Source organism: Mesoplodon bidens (genome assembly GCF_964165515.1).
Source record: "Mesoplodon bidens genome assembly, chromosome: 3".
In the NCBI taxonomy this organism is placed as follows: domain Eukaryota; kingdom Metazoa; phylum Chordata; class Mammalia; order Artiodactyla; family Ziphiidae; genus Mesoplodon; species Mesoplodon bidens.
Genome location: NC_138178.1, coordinates 54,622,154 through 54,638,110, shown reverse-complemented (window position 1 = coordinate 54,638,110; position 15,957 = coordinate 54,622,154). Strand labels below are relative to the sequence as shown.

At 47.5% G+C, this 15,957-nt stretch overlaps 1 protein-coding gene across 1 annotated transcript in view; it reads right to left on the bottom strand.

The window, feature by feature from the left end:
- The window catches only part of ANKDD1A (ankyrin repeat and death domain containing 1A), a gene marked incomplete at both ends in the record, with an annotated part of 36,972 nt that overhangs the window by 1,246 nt on the left and 19,769 nt on the right, over window positions 1–15,957 (bottom strand). Inside the window, 12 exon segments of the mRNA XM_081228238.1 lie at window positions 228–299; window positions 302–331; window positions 2,263–2,362; window positions 2,366–2,467; window positions 4,875–4,961; window positions 5,960–6,042; window positions 6,045–6,057; window positions 7,687–7,785; window positions 11,094–11,168; window positions 11,172–11,192; window positions 14,127–14,225; window positions 14,646–14,744. Coding sequence (XP_081084364.1) covers window positions 228–299; window positions 302–331; window positions 2,263–2,362; window positions 2,366–2,467; window positions 4,875–4,961; window positions 5,960–6,042; window positions 6,045–6,057; window positions 7,687–7,785; window positions 11,094–11,168; window positions 11,172–11,192; window positions 14,127–14,225; window positions 14,646–14,744 — 880 coding nt within the window.

The following is a 15,957-nucleotide window of genomic DNA, read 5'->3' as shown; positions in this document are numbered from 1 at the left end:
GATGGGGAGACTGGGGCCAGGAGGTACTGTGAGTTGCCCAAGGCTCCGTCTGGGTTCCAGGAGGAGGCAGGGCTAAGGACCATCAATCTGGAAGGTTCAGAGCCAGCACCACAGTGCTGTGGTCTGAGCAGCCCTGGAGGGCCCTGCTGCACTCCAGCGGGGCCATGCAACTCTGACTCTGCGCCCGGCGCTGCCCTGAGCAGGAGCCGGGCAGGGGGGACACTTACCAGCCAGGTCCCTCCTGCCAATGGCGACGAGGCGTTTGAACAGCGCTCTGCTGGGGTTCTCACTGGCTGTAACCGGTGCCCGTGCTCCCGGTAGCTCTTGGTGCCTGAGGATCATGAGGGGAGAAAGAGAGAGAGAGAAGGCGCCAACCCCGCCTGCCTTACCAGAGCCAGGCCTGAGCACACCCCTTACCGCCACCAGCACATCAGACGCTTCTCCAAGTGCCAGCAGAACTCAGCCCAGAGATGGGGATGGCGTGGGAGGAAGGGGAGGAGCAGCCTTATATGGGATGGGGGGTGGAGTTTTGTGTCAGGAACACCTGGATCTCCCCAGTGCCAGGCTTTCCCCTGAGCATCCACCATGTATCCTATTGGTGTCACTGGGAAGAGAGAAAGAATTGGCATTCACTGTGGTACCACGATGCACACATGACTATACAGTTCATCTCTCTGGCGGCTCACAATAACCTATGACTCACATGCTAGTGGCCCTGTTCTTTCCCCTGAACCAGTGGTTCTCAGCCATAAGTGCTCATTGGAAACACCTGGGAGGCTTTAGCAAACACTGACACCTGGGTCCCCCTCCCGGTTCTGAGATACCTAGTACTTGGGTCTGGGTGTGGTCTAGGCAACAGATCAGTGTTAAGCCTTCCCAGGTGATTCCAATGTTGGGAAAATAAGTGCCCATGCTCTTCAGTGCCGGTGGTGGGGTTAACTTGTTATTCAACTGTGAACATGTCAGCTCTCCCAGCTGGGGACAGACGGTCTGGCACAGCCATGGGGGCACAGCCATCAGGTCCAAGTCAGTCAGCCACTGCGTCCCTAATGTTCTGGTGTCCGTGGGCCCCCAGCAGGCACTTCCTCCTGGTGCTGCTCGTGATGTAGCAGTTTCATTTGACCCGTTTATTCACTACCCCTTGTCCCCAGCCCTGTAATTTACCAGTGCTCCTTTATCCTCTATGAAATCTGCATGGGTAATAGAGTTCGCTTGTGGACTCCCCACTCTATTCCACTACCTGATTTGCATATGTTTATGTCAGGTATCTCTCTGTGTTAAATATTTTAGCTTTCTAAATTTGAGTCTGGTTGAGTTAGACCCTCTTCGCTTTTTTCCTCCAGAATATTCATTTATATATTCCCTATTCTTTCAGATGAACTGTAGAATCCTTTAGTCAAGTTTCAAAAACCTCTTATTTTGATTTGATTAAAATTGAATCAAAGCTTTAATATGGGGAAAATCAATATCTACATGACACTTTTTTTAGCTGGAAATACAGTATGTCATTCTACTTGCCCAAGTCTTCTTTTATAGTTCAAATAATTTATATTGTCTTACTCATATGTCATTCGTATTTCTTCTTAGAAACACACACTATTGTAAATGGAGTATATTTTTACATATATTTTAATATATATTATATATATATTTTTAAATATTTTAAAATATACATATTTTTACATATATATATATTTTTTGTATATATATACCTCTATATATTTTGCCCACTTATTGATGGTACAGAGGAATACTATGGTGTTCGTATATTTAATCATGTTTAGCCATTTCATTGAATTATTTTATTCTAAGAGTTTTTCCGTTGATTCTTCTGGACTTCCTGTGTGTGTGTATCTCATCTGAAACTAATAAATCTCTCTCTTCCTTTCCAGTATTTACACTCAATTTCTATTTCTGTTTCATGCCTTAATACCAGGGCCAGGATTTCCAAATAGATGTTAAATAATAGTGGCAACAGCAGCTCCTCTCCTTTTTACAGGGAGCACCTTTAGTTTCACGTGTGAATGATGGGTTTCATCTCAAGCTGATTCGTGAAGAATGTGAAGTTCACAGGTCAGTGTGGAGGGAGGGGCAGAGGGTCCAGTCTGGGTAAAGGCCTGGAGAGGGGAAGAGCACGTGATGTGTTGGAAGTGGCGTGTGGCTTGCTGAGGCTTTTCCCCCAGAAGCACAGAAAACTGAACACACCCCACGTGCCCCCACCCCTCCACCCGGTTGCTCTGGGGCACCAAGGCAAGGTGGTACCTGTCCACTGTTGCTCGATGGCGTGGACGTGGGCCTCGGTGAACACCCAGCAATACACCAGCTTCTTCCACTTGTGGGGCTGCAGGTACCTGGAGGCCAGTCACCACAGAACAGAGCGGAGCTGCTGTGTTTCCTGCCGATGGTCCTGCTTAAAGGTCAAGCTCCTCCCAGAGGGGTCACAGAGGTCCCTGCATGAGAGCTGGTCCTGTGGGGCAGATCCCAGAAATGCAGCAGCTGTCTGGGAGAAATCCCTGCCAGGCTCTCCCTTGTGAGCCTGGACACAGAACTGGTGTCATCACAGGCCTGGGGCATAGTGTCCATTACTCTGGTTTCTGACTCTGTGCCTTGCTTTGAGTGCTGGAAACTGAGTTGCTTACACTGTTTCTCCATCCAGAATTCCTTTTCTCACCTCCCTGTCTCTCAATCCCGTTGCCACAGTCAAAAGACCACCTGGGTGCCACCTCTTCCAGGAAGCCTTCCCATTTCTCTCTTTTCTTTGTGTTCTTATAGCACGAGTGTCAGTAGAATGACTCAGCAGCTGTGGCTAAAACCAGGCAAGCCAAGAATCAGGCACGAACTAAACTTGCCAAGTGACAACAAGTAGAGAAGTTCTGGGTTACAGAATTCTTTCTATGCAAAGCAGGTGATAAAATAAGAGGTTACCAAAAATTATGTAATAGCTTAAGTTAAACCCACAAAAGTCTTAGTTAAAGCCACAAAAGCCCCTCGAAAGGGTGTGGATGCAGATTTCTAGTTGTTAAAAAGCTCAGGTGATCACTGCAAAGTAAAGGTGCTGTTACAGTGGAGGATTACTGAACTGAATGTCAATATTATGACATAGTATGAGTGTGTTTCGTGTTTGGTAATTGCAATCATTGTTGCTTTTGTTGTGGTCATCCATTTACAATGTTTGGTGTCAGTTTATTTATCTCTTGTAAAAATAAAATACAGTGTGTGTGTATGTGTGTGTGAAAAAAAAAAAAAGCGCAGGTGAGTTCTGGCATCTGCAGCTCTGAATCTTACATCCTGGTTAACTGTGTCTGGCCAGTCACCTAAGAGGTGACGACCTGGGAGCTTGGCTCTCTCCCTGGGTGGTAAAAACTGTTTCTTTAGAGCAGTGTTCTCAGCTGCATCTTACATTGGGATCATCTGGGAGCTTTAAGAACTACAGAAGCTTGGCCCTTACCCCATAGATTCTGATTGAATTGGTCTAGGGGTAGGAAGGAGGGATTTGTGATTCTAACTGCACCACTGCCTTAGTGTTGAAAACTTTTAAAGCCTGAGGTGGTTTAAAATTAAGCATAGAGATGAATCAGTTCATCAAACCATTGGTATTAATATTTAGGAGTAATCTGTTGTATGTAAAGGGGTTGTAATATTTACGAGAATCCAGCATGTCAGTGAAAGAGAAAATCTTGATTCCTATGGAAATTTATCAATTGATTGATTTTTGGACAGTGATTTTTTTTGAGAAGTGTAAGAGAAGTTTACTAAGTTTGTAAACAATATCAGAATGTTTATGATATTCGAGATTCACTTTATAGGTTTAATTTATTGGATTTAATGGGATAATTTAAGAATTTAGGAAGCATTTGAAGTGCTTAAAAAGAAAACCTATTATATTAAATTTATTCTTTCAGCTTAAAACGTTAAGGTAGTTTAATTAAGCTTAAACATGGGACCAAACTTTAATCAAAAGGCTTCCTTGAAAGTGACTGTTAAAATTTACTAGTTGTATAAATATAATAATAAGATTGTAAAAATAAATTTAAAAATTTGAGGAAAAGTAGGATTTAAATTTTGTAAACAATTTAGTATTAATTTCTAAAACTGAAATAAATGCAAAAATTTATTTTCTGTGTATAAAAGCAACCATTAAGAACAACAAAAAATCTCTCCACCCACCCCCATTTGCTGACACTGGAGCTGCAAATGCAGGACCTTAAATCTGCCACTCCTCTTTCCCAAATCCACAGCAGATATCACTAATCAATCCCAGCACACTTTCCTTCTGGGCTCAGAAAGTTGCCTGAATAGAACACCCCAAGCCACAATTCCAATCACCTGGAGCTGACAGTGAGCTGGAACCAATTTGCCATTTCTTTATTCATGCATAAATGCATTCATCCATCAACCAGGAGCTAGAGCAGGGTCTACTAGTATCTCCACACTGGTACGGACCTCAGTCAGCCTTATTTCTTTTTTTTTTTTTTGCGGTATGCGGGCCTCTCACTGTTGTGGCCCCTCCCGTTGCGGAGCACAGGCTCTGGACGCGCAGGCTCAGCGGCCATGGCTCACGGGCCCAGCCGCTCCGCGGCATGTGGGATCCTCCCGGACCGGGGCACGAACCCGCGACCTCTGCATCGGCAGGCAGACTCTCAACCACTGCGCTCCAGGGAAGCCCAGTCAGCCTTATTTCAGTGTGGTTTGGGTGTTCACCCACCTCTGGATGCCCTCAAAGAACCCTAGTGTTAGGTAAGGCAGGGATTATCACTCGCTTGGAAACTGAGGGGCCTCTGAATTGCTCAGGGCTGGGGTTCAAAGCCAACTCCACCTGAAGCCATGGCCACTCCCTTTCCAACACGGAGAGACCAAGCGCAGGGTCTCAGTGCCTTCTCCCATCTGTAGAAGCGATCGGCTTTTATGATCATGTCCACCAGGTTGATGTGGGCGGCCGCTGGCAAGGCGGGTTTTCCTTGCTGCGGGTAAGAAGGGAGAAGGGAAGCCAGAGTTCCTATAAGAGGGTGTAGGGTGGCCTCTAGCACTGACTACAGACCCTCCTGCCCAAAGAAAGTGGATTCCAGCAGTCTACACTGGAGAGCAGAAGGGTTTTCTGGGAGTAACTCTGGGTGTGGAAAAGTCACAGGTAGAATAAGGCAATAATTCCAGCAACCACCTCTTGTGTTCCTCTAGAATAGGAGGACTTAAAGCTTATAAAACTCAGCCTGCATAAGTCTTCAAGGTCATCTGTGAGATAGATGTTACCAGCCTCATGTCTCAGATGAAACCAGAACCCAGAGAAGGGGCTTGGGCTCCTGTGTCAAGTTTGCTGCCTCCCCTCAGGTTTCCAGCCCTTTGCTCCAGGCCTCTGGCACAGTGCTGGCCTCCACCACCTCCAGGGACCTGCGGGGAGATGGGAAGCTCCTCTTCAAGCTTGGCCAGCTGCCCCGGGCCCCAGCTTCCCTCCCAGGAAGCAGGAAGCCCTTCCCAGGTCCAGCCTCAGGGCCTGTTCCCTGCCCCCATCTCTTTCCCACACCATCCCAAGGGCTGGGCCACGTGTGCAAGGGCCCTTCCCCTCATGAGCCTGTGACCTCTTCAGCCTCATACTAAGCCTTCACCCCTTCTCGAACTTCTGGCCACCTGAGGAGGTGGCCACCCCAGAAGCACCGTGACCCAGGAAGCTTCCCCCAACCCTGTTTCACACGTACGGAATTGTGGGGTGGTGACATGCTGTTCCTCTAGCTCTCTTCCCCTCTCCCCAGCAGATGACTCAAGGAGCTCAAAGTCTGATGGGGGCCATGAAACAGAAGACAAATGTATCACAGGCAAGGACCAGGAGAGGGGCGGGCCAAGTGCTGAGGGACCTCAGAGGAGGCAGGGGAATGTGATGGAGGGGCAGGAGGCATTTGCATCAGGGTCTCTGGCAAAGAGGGAGTCATGAAAGCTTGCAAGGGAGGTTGGTTGTGAGCAGAGGTACCTTATCTCTCAGGTTTAAGTTAACCCCAGCAATGAGGAGAATATCTGCTATGTTCTGCCAGGTGTGCACGGCGGCAAGGTGAGGGGTGTCTGCTGCCTCTGGAAAAGAAGCCAAGAGGACGGAGAGCAGAAAAGCATGTAGAGATGGCCTGTGGCTCAAAGCCAGGACAGGACCAAGGTGGGTACACTCCCAACTGGGCCTTAACAGAGTTTCTCTAAGAAGTTATGTGGGGCTTCCCTGGTGGCACAGTGGTTAAGAATCCACCTGTCAATGTAGGAGACACAGGTTCGAGCCCTGGTCTGGGAAGATCCCACATGCTGCAGAGCAACTAAGCCCGTGTGCCACAACTACTGAACCTGTGCTCTAGAGCCCATGAGCCGCAACTACTGAAGCCCAGGTGCCTAGAGCCCATGCTCCCAACAAGAGAAGCCACCGCAATGAGAAGCCTGCGCACCACAATGAAGAGTAGTCCCCGCTTACCACAACCAGAGAAAAGCCCGCGTGCAGCAATGAAGACGCAACGCAGTCAAAAATAAAAATAATAATGGTAATAAAATAAATTTATATAAAAAAAGAAGTTATGTGGGAGGGTAAAATGGATTTAATCATAAACATAATACTCAGCAAACTTAGTAAATAACAAAAAAGTAGAAAGAACAAAGAAAAAATACCACTCGCTATCCCACCTAAGTCAACCTCTGTTAACAGTCTTAGTACATTTCTTCTGGTATTTTCTTTAATGCAGAATGTTTTTAGTTTTATGGTTTTACATATTTGAGATCATCCTGTATATACATTTTGCATCTGTATAACTTCCTGCATATTATAAACTCTATAAACACCATTTGTTTGGCGGTACGCGGGCCTCTCACTGATGTGGCCTCTCCCGTTGCGGAGCACAGGCTCCGGACGCGCAGGCTCAGTGGCCACGGCTCACGGGCCCTGCCGCTCCGCGGCATGTGGGATCCTCCCAGACCGGGGCACGAACCCGTGTCCCCTGCATCGGCAGGCGGACTCTCAACCACTACACCACCAGGGAAGCCCTATAAACACCATTTTTTGTAACTCCATAAGAGCCTATCTATGCCTATACCATAATTTAACCAAGCACTTCTCTCTTATTAAGTATTTGGGGCCCTTTTTGAAATGAAAACTGATAGACTGCTACAACAAATATCTTGGTGCATGAGCTCTTAATATATTTCTGAAGCTCAACTCTCAGACGTGCAAATACTGACCATTTTAAAGGTATATGTTATATTCTGTCAAATTACTTTCCACCACTAGTGGTTGTGTGTGGCGGCCCTGAGGATTGTATGGTTGGGGGGTGGATTGTGGGGATGGGGATTTTAAAACGTTCCTGATTGATCACAACTTCAGGACTCAGAGGCCTCTTGTTATACAAGATTAACCCAGTCACCCCTGCCCTGGGAATTTTCCCTAAGGGAAAAAAAAAAATCAATGAAAGGAAAAGGTTGCATGTAGCAAAATGTTTACCACAGTGTTCTATACGTCATGACAAAAACTTGGAAATACTTCAATGTTCAAAATAGAGGAATGGTTGATAAAATAATGCTACCTTCAACAAATATTCGAACAACTTTTGACAAGCTGAAAGAGCAGTTCCTTAATTCTGGGCCAGGCTAGTAGACCACCGTCAAGCCCTGCCAACCTGGGAGGATGCCCAGAGGCTCCATGGGGCCCAGATGGTTTCTGCAGCCAATTACATTGTCAACGGCGTCCAGGTCACTGCTGGTGTCGATGAGGAGCTGCACCAGGATGGGGAAGTTGTGCCTCACGGCCATGTGCACAGGAGAGGCGCCCTGCTGGGGGCGGGTAGAGACGCACAGATCAGTTAATGGGTCCCTCCCAGGACTGCCCAGCTGCAGGCTGGTGCTAGAAGATGGGAGTTGGGAGGAGTACAGTAAGTCCCCTACGTACGAACATTCAAGTTGCGAACTTTCAAAGATGCAAGCGTGCGTGCGTGTGTCCGATCACATAAATTAATTCACATGTCTGGCGTACATTGTCACATGCGTGCATCCTCTACTAGTCGTGCTTTTGTGTACTTTACTGTACGGTACTGTTGCTATGCAACACAAGGAGCTTACTGATGAAGACCTGATGGAACTGGAGGCTCAGATAAAGGACAAAGAGACACAAGAGGAAGAAGAAGTAACTGAAGAAACGAAGAGACTCATGATGCAGGAAATGCACGTGGATTTTCTTTATTTGAGGAAGCACTGTTAGTTTTTGAGGCACAGGACCCAAACACAGAACGGTACACGAAAGTTGCAACAGCCGTTCAGCTGCTGTGTCATCTATGATGAGAAAAAAAGAGCTACTACCCAGACATCACTGAATCATTTTTTCAAGAGGGTAGATAGAATTGAATCCAGCAAGGAACCAGAACCTGTGCCATCAACGTCAGGCATGAGTGAAATTGCAGCTTGCCGTCCATCTCCTGTTGTTGATGATCCTTCAGCTCTACCATCTCCCACCTCCTCTCCCCCCTCCAGTCAGTAACTCTTCTTGCCTGTTCACTCAATGCCAGCCCCTGTATGCCAGCTGTTGTACTGTACTACTGTACTTTTCAAGGTACTGTACTGTAAGATTAAAAATGTTCTTTATTTTTTGTGTTTGTTTTTTATGTATTATTTGTGTGAAAAGTATTATAAACATATTACAGTACAGTACTGTGTAGCCAATTGTGTTAGTTGGGTATCTAGGCAAACTTTGTTGGACTTATGAACAAATTGGACTTATGAATGTGCTCTCGGAACGGAACTGGTTCATGTGTAGGGGACTTACTGTATAGATAGTGCTTCTGAGTTTGGACCTTCTCACTTCTCAGATGACATGAGTGGCCTGAGGAATTTACAGCCCACAGCCTGAATCCCTTGGGCCACAATTGATCCTCATGGTGGGTGGGAGCCTGAAATCCCAAGTTTGAGACCTTGCCATGCCAGGAACTCACTACGTGACTTTGGGCAAGTCATCTCGCTTCTCTGCTGCTCTTCATCTGGCAAGTGATGCTTGCTGAGGTCCCTTCTAGCAACAACACCTTAAGATTCTCTGCTATCTCACTTACTCCACACATGAACCTAGCAAGTATATAGGAATGGTATTCTTATTCGTACTTTAATCTTACAAATGAGAACACTTAATAAGTTTATAAAAACTTACATGACACACCCAAGCACACATAACTAATAGAGACCCTGTGTTACTGGACTTTCTACCCCTGGCATCTAGGTAGGTGCTCAACAACTATTTATGTATGAAATGAATGAGTGAGAGAGCCAGCCAGGACCAGAACAGAGGTCTCACCCAAACCCAACATTCACCCAAGGCCTCACTCAAGGCTGGAGGACTCCATCTCCAGTGGTTCCCTGTGAGCACTGACTACATGACAAAGTGGACATACTGCCACAGCATCCTTCTGTCTAGGTGTATGGTGACACACATCTAGTAGAATAGTACAAAGCCAGAAAAATCAATGGGATAGATCTATACTTACTGTGGAAAAACACCCTCACATGTTGAGTACCAAAAGGTGACAGAACAGAACACACACACATACAACAAAAATTCCCATGACTGCCATTACTAGTTTAGGCCAGAAAAAAACAGTTTATGGATATTGGAAAAGAAGAGTTAAACTATATGATTACTAGTAGGCAACGTGACTGTATATCTACACAGGTCAAAATAGTTATTATACCTCCACCAAAAAAAAAAAAAAACCTCTAGCAAAATCAATGAAAAGTCATATAGAAGATAAAAATACCAAAGTCAATAGCATTCCTGTATTGAATGCCCACAAGAAATTACATATTTTAAAAAGATAGTCTATTTGCAATGATGGCCAAAATATATAAAGTACCTATGAAGAGTATAATTGGAAATGGCTATTACAAAGGCAAACAAAAACCATAGAACATCACTGAGGGATACAGAAGAAGACATAAAGAAATGGCGAGACATGTTTGTAGTGAAAAAATAAAATATTACAAAGATGACGATTTTCTCTTATATTATTTACAGGCTTAATGTAATCCCAAACCCAAATAGCAATAAATGACAAAAGTATTCTGAAACACATCTAGAAAAATTTAAAAACCTAGGTAAAACTACCACAGAATTTCAGCAGTGTCCTCAGATCATTGCTAGATAAAAATCAGGCCAAAAGAAGGTCTACTGTGAGGGCTTCCCTGGTGGTGCAGTGGTTCAGAGTCCGCCTGCCAATGCAGGGGCCACAGGTTCATGCCCCGGTCCGGGAGGATCCCACATGCCGCGGAGTGGCTGGGCCCGTGAGCCATGGCCGCTGAGCCTGAGCGTCCGGAGCCTGTGCTCCACAACGGGAGAGGCCACGACAGTGAGAGGCCCGCGTACCGCAAAAAAAAAAAAAAAAAAAAAAAGGTCTACTGTGAGAGTGAATGGGCAGACATTGGAAACTGGCTCAAGTGCACAACTCGGATGGGCTAGGAAATTTATCAGAGCTCTAATGGTGGCTCTCCAGGAAGCAGCAGGCCACAGAGATAAAATAACCAAGGACGCTGGATATGGCCTCCATCGTCCTGGAAATAAGTCTGAGGGAATGTGGTAGGAAAGGGGAGTGGCAAGAGAGCAAGTATTGCTTTTCATTGTTTTACATTTTATTTATAGAAACCTAAAGAACCAAAAAGAACAAAAGGCATCTGGTGAAAAGCCTTCTTCCCACCCTCAACACCCATCTGCTCTGTTGTCCCCACTCCAATGGTAACATCTTACAAAGCCACAGTACAATATCCCAACCAGAACACTGACATTGATAATACCCACCATCTTACTTAGATCTCCCCAGTTTCACTTGTAGTCATTTGTATACATGTGTGTTCTATGTAATTTTATCACACGTGTAGGTTTGTGTATCCCTTACATAGTCAAGATGCAGCACAGTTCCATCACCATAAGGGTCCCTTGTGTAGTCCTTTTATAACCACACCCTCCTCCCTTCTCTGCCCCACGCCCCCATCCCTAGCCCCCCGCCACCACTAATCTGTTCTCCATTTCTATTTTGAGAAGTGAGGTCCTGGGAGACTCGGCAGTTTATCCCCCGCCTCCTCATCTTCCATCCAGGACCCACACGTACATGATCAGCCATGTCAGTGCTGCCTCCTGCATGGATGAGGGCCCAGGCCATGTCCTCAGAGCCACCGAGGGCTGCTTAGTAGAAGCAGCTCTGCTTTTTCTAGAGGGAAACAGGCATCAATGCAGCATACTAAAGACCCCTCACAGCAGGGTTTACAAAGCACTTTGAGATTCATTATCCCATTTACAGCTCACAATCCCCCTGGGATTATTATTCCCATTAAACCCTGAGACAGGAGAAATCAATGACTTGCTCAGGCCTAGTGACTAGTAAAAGGAGTTCACTGTGGCCTCAGGATTTTCCTCACCTCCAGTCACAGACTCCGGAACAAAGGCCAAAGCCTTCACAGTTCCTTAGCCAGTAAAGACACGTGGAGTATAGACGCTGAGGAGATGGTTTTCAAGGAGGAGACCAGTAAGGTTTACCTGTACAGGGCAAATCCCACCCAGCATGTACTGTCCAGCTGCAGCTGGTCTAAGCACATCCGCAGAGGAGCCTGGCAGGGCCAGAGGGAGGGCTTCTTCCTGGATGAGACTTCATCTCAGGCAGGACCCACTAGGTAACCAACTGTCCCAGATTGCCTGGGACTGAAGGTTCCCTGGATGTGAGACTTTCTGTTTTAAAATCAGGACAGTATGGGGCAGACCAGGATGAGTTGGTCACCCTCCCAAAGTCGAGTCTGAGCAAGTTTACAGGGTGGCTGGGAATCCATCCACCTCCCTGTGGGAAATGCAATCACTTTAGGTTTGCCCCCTCCTCAGAGGCCCTGCTGCACGACACTGCCAGACGTGGGAGTGTCAGAATAGACCATGGCCTCTGCCAGAAACCTCAAGTCAAGGCTGGAGCACGAGACCCAGTGAGGTGGGCAGCTCCAAGCCACCAACGACCACCAGCTGGATCTAACCCCCTGAGTCTCTAAGCTCCCGTGCTGTTACTGCTGGGGAGGTGGCCATGGCATGACCTGGCTGTGCCCCCTCCCAGTGCCTGGTGCTGGGCACAGAGAAAGGGCCTTTCTGACTAAGGAGCAACACCTTGCTGATGGAAGTGAAACAGGAGTGAAGGGGGCAGGGCACAACCTTTAAAAGAATGACATATGGGCTTCCCTGGTGGCGCAGTGGTTGAGAGTCCGCGGGCCGATGCAGGGGACACGGGTTCGTGACCCGGTCTGGGAAGATCCCACATGCCGCGCAGCGGCTGGGCCCGTGAGCCATGGCCGCTGAGCCTGCACGCCCGGAGCCTGTGCTCCACAACGGGAGAGGCCACAACAGTGAGAGGTCCGTGTACCACAAAAGAAAAAAAAAAAAAAAAAAAGAATGACATAGCCACAGTACATGATGAAAACTAATGAGAACCAACTAGGTCCAAGATGGCAGAAGATTCGACCTCCAGTAGACCTTGAGCCTCATTATATGCTCACTGTAATACCTTAGCATGCTAAATGAGACACCCACCAGCGCCATGACAGTTCTGAGGCTAACTATAAAAGGCCAAAAAGTGGGCAGTGGCCCAATTTCTGGAAACTCCTGCCCCCTCCTCAAAATAGTTGGAATAATCCTCCCACTCATTTTCCTATGAAATTACCCAGTCCATAAAAACTAACCATGCCATATTTCGAAGCCTCTTGCCTCTTGCCTTCCGAGATAGCCCACACTCTATGGAGTGTGTTTCTCTCTAAATAAATCTGATTCTTACCTATCACTTCATCTCCAAATTCTTTTGCAATGAAGAAAGAACCTTAAATTCACCAGCAACAGAAGGACATGGCTGGTGCCCTGGGATAGCTACTTTCCCCCTCTTGGCTGTAATGTCCCCCGCTATGCCCCTGGGGTAGTAGTCTCCACACCTTCCAGGGGAGCAAATTAAATGCTTTGTGGTTTATAAAGCATTATTCACATTTAAGGGAATTTACGATTTATATTATTATTATATTTACATTTGCCATTTTGCTATTTCTTTTCTTTTCTTTTTTCCGGCCGAGCTGTGCAGCTTGTCAATCTTAGTTCCCCGACCAGGGATTAAACCTGGGCCCTTGGCAGTGAAAGTGCAGAGTCCTAACCACTGAACCACCAGGGAATTCCCTTTGCTATTTTTTTTCTGAATGTCTCTTGTTTTTTTTGTCCTATTTCCCCTTGACTGCCTTCTTTTGTGTTAAATATTTTTAGCATATCATTTTCATTCCTCTGTTTTTAAACTATTTTTGCTATTATTTATATTATTCACTATTAATATTATTTTTGCTACATTATTGAAATTTAGAACAAAAAGAGAATTCCAGATTCTGCAGCCGTTCAACCAGCCAAGAAAGAATATTTGTCACTGATCTAAAAATAAAAAGCAAAACAAAACAAAAACACCAACTTCCTACCTAAAGAAAGGCCACAACCCCCTTTTCAAGGACACAGAGAATTTCTAATGGTCAACTCACAGAGTGCAATGGTAAGGGAGAAAGAGGCCTGTCCCAGAGTCACAACCAGGCTCCAGCTCTAATTGCGGTGTGAGCCTCATGTTGGGGACACCTCACTCCTAACCCCGCTGGGCAAGGCAAACGTTTCAGGCCATGAACTCTGGAGTCAGGGGAATAGACTTTTCAGACTCAGCTTTGCTTCTTACCAACTTGTGACCTGGGAAAGTCACTGAACCTCTCTCATCTGTAAAATGGGGGGAATTTTTCTGAGGTAATAGTTATGAAAGGGCTTTGTGAACTGTCACGTGCCCAGCAATAAGACACTAATGGGTACTGAGCTCCTATTATGTCCCAGGCAATATGCTAGGTATTTAGGCTTCATAGCAATATAAAATAGTAAGTATATATCACCTCCAATTTATAGTTGAGAAATGAGGCTCAGAGAGATTAAGTAACTTGCCCAAAGTCACAGAGCTCAGCAGTAGAGAAGTCAAGTCCAGAACCTGAGCCTGTTCCCTCACAGCCTTGTTCACACAATGTTCAGGAATCATCGTGGCTGCTACAGTTGACACAGTCACGTCTCTGCAGGCAGCCGAGGGCACACACCAGTCGTGAGGAGGCCCGGCTACCTGGGTGAGGACATTTGCGCTACTCCCGGCCCTGAGGAGGAGCTGCACACAGTCGGGGTGGATCCCTTCAGCAGCTGCGTGCAGGGCAGTCAGATCTTCCTGAAACACAGGGGAGCGGTGTGAGGATGGCAGGACGCTGAGGCCAGAGCCCGAGACCGGAGGACACCCCTTCCGCCAGGGCTCCAGGGCTCTTTGAGCTCTCCCCTCCCTGCTACTGCAGACATGACCTGGTGATCTGTGGTTCCCGGAGCCCCGCACCTGATTCTCACCTTGAGGGGCATAGGGTGCATTCACTCCCTCCGCCACAGCTCTGCTCGTGTTCTCCTTGCCCTCCAAGCCGCCTCATCCCTGCTCGGTCTATTCCCTCCTACTCCATCCTGGCCACAGTGACCTCCCCCTTCTTTGAACGCACACTCCTGGCTTCAGAGCCCCTACCAGGGGAAATCAGGCTGCACCACGGGCTGCGGGCTCCTGGAAGGCAGGGGGCAAGCCAGTGTCACACACCTCTGCATCCTCCACCGCATTCCTCTCCTCCAGGTCCAGCCTGACGTCCATGAGTCGCTGCAGCACAGCCAGGTGGCCCCAGAGGGCGGCCGGGTGAAGGGCTGTGTTCCCCTCCTGCGGGGAGAAGGGCTCCTGAGGGGTCAGTGGAATCACAGAGGCTTGCAGGCCCTGGGGACCCGCTGGAGCTGAGATCTAGAGAGGGGAGACATGTCCAGGGTTATAGAGCGAGTTGGTGCACGCTGGGCACACTGCACGCTGGGCCAATGCCACCCTGCTCTGAGAACTGTGCCAAAAACTACCAAAAACAAGGGGCACTTTCAAGGGCCAAGTTCTGGTCTCTTTTCTTACACTTTAAGATGGACATATTACTTAAAAAAAAATTTTTTTTTAATCCCTATTTTTCCACGCTCCAGTCTAAAGCCAGTCCCAACTCGGTGACCCCAGATCCATCCCCTCCCTCTGCTCAGGCCACAGCCCCAGACACTCTCCTTGTGCTCAGGCTGCGCCCAGCAGCCACATGGCCTAATCGCTCGCCTCCTGTGCCTTTGCTCAAGATGTCAGCTTCTCATTGAATAGTGCAGCCCACCGTGACCACAGTACTGAAAACCACAACTCCCATCTCCTCTTCTCCTGATCCCCTTATCCTGCTCCACTTTTCCTTTTCCCCCATAGCACTGACCACCTAACACCCTCTACAATCCACTTGTATACTATGCTTGTTGTTTATTGGCTGGAACGTAAGCATCACAAGGGCAAGGATTTTTGTCCATTTTGTTCTCTGAAATTTCCCCAAGTGCCTAGAATAGGGCCTGGGCACATGACAGACACTCAGTAGATATTTGTTCAATGATAATACATAACGTGATGGAGAGCTTGACCTGTGTCTCCTGGAACTTGAGAACCAGAGGATTGGGAGCAGCCTCACCCTTGAGAAGTCTAAAGGTGACAGTGACAGAGCCAAGAGAGGCGGCCCCACTGGGCGGGCAAAGGGCACAGTGTTCTTTGTGTTGGAAGTGGTCCCACAGCGGGCAGCCTATTTGGGATCGTCCTTAAAGGGATCTTGCTGCAGGAGGGTAAGGGGCCCCAGGGAAGAAGAGGCAGCTGGATGTGGCCAGCCCGAGAAAAGGTATGTCCCTACAGAGGAACCACAGATGGGGGACCAGGACAAGGACCCTGGAGGGACCCACAAAAGCATCCAGAAGGGAGGACCCAGCTTCAGCCATGCATCATGCCCAGAAGGCCATGGGGACGATCGAGGTGAACCAGTCACAGGGGCCTCCTGGGTCAAGTGCTTTCCTCTGCCCTGGCCTGTCTCAGTACCTTCCCC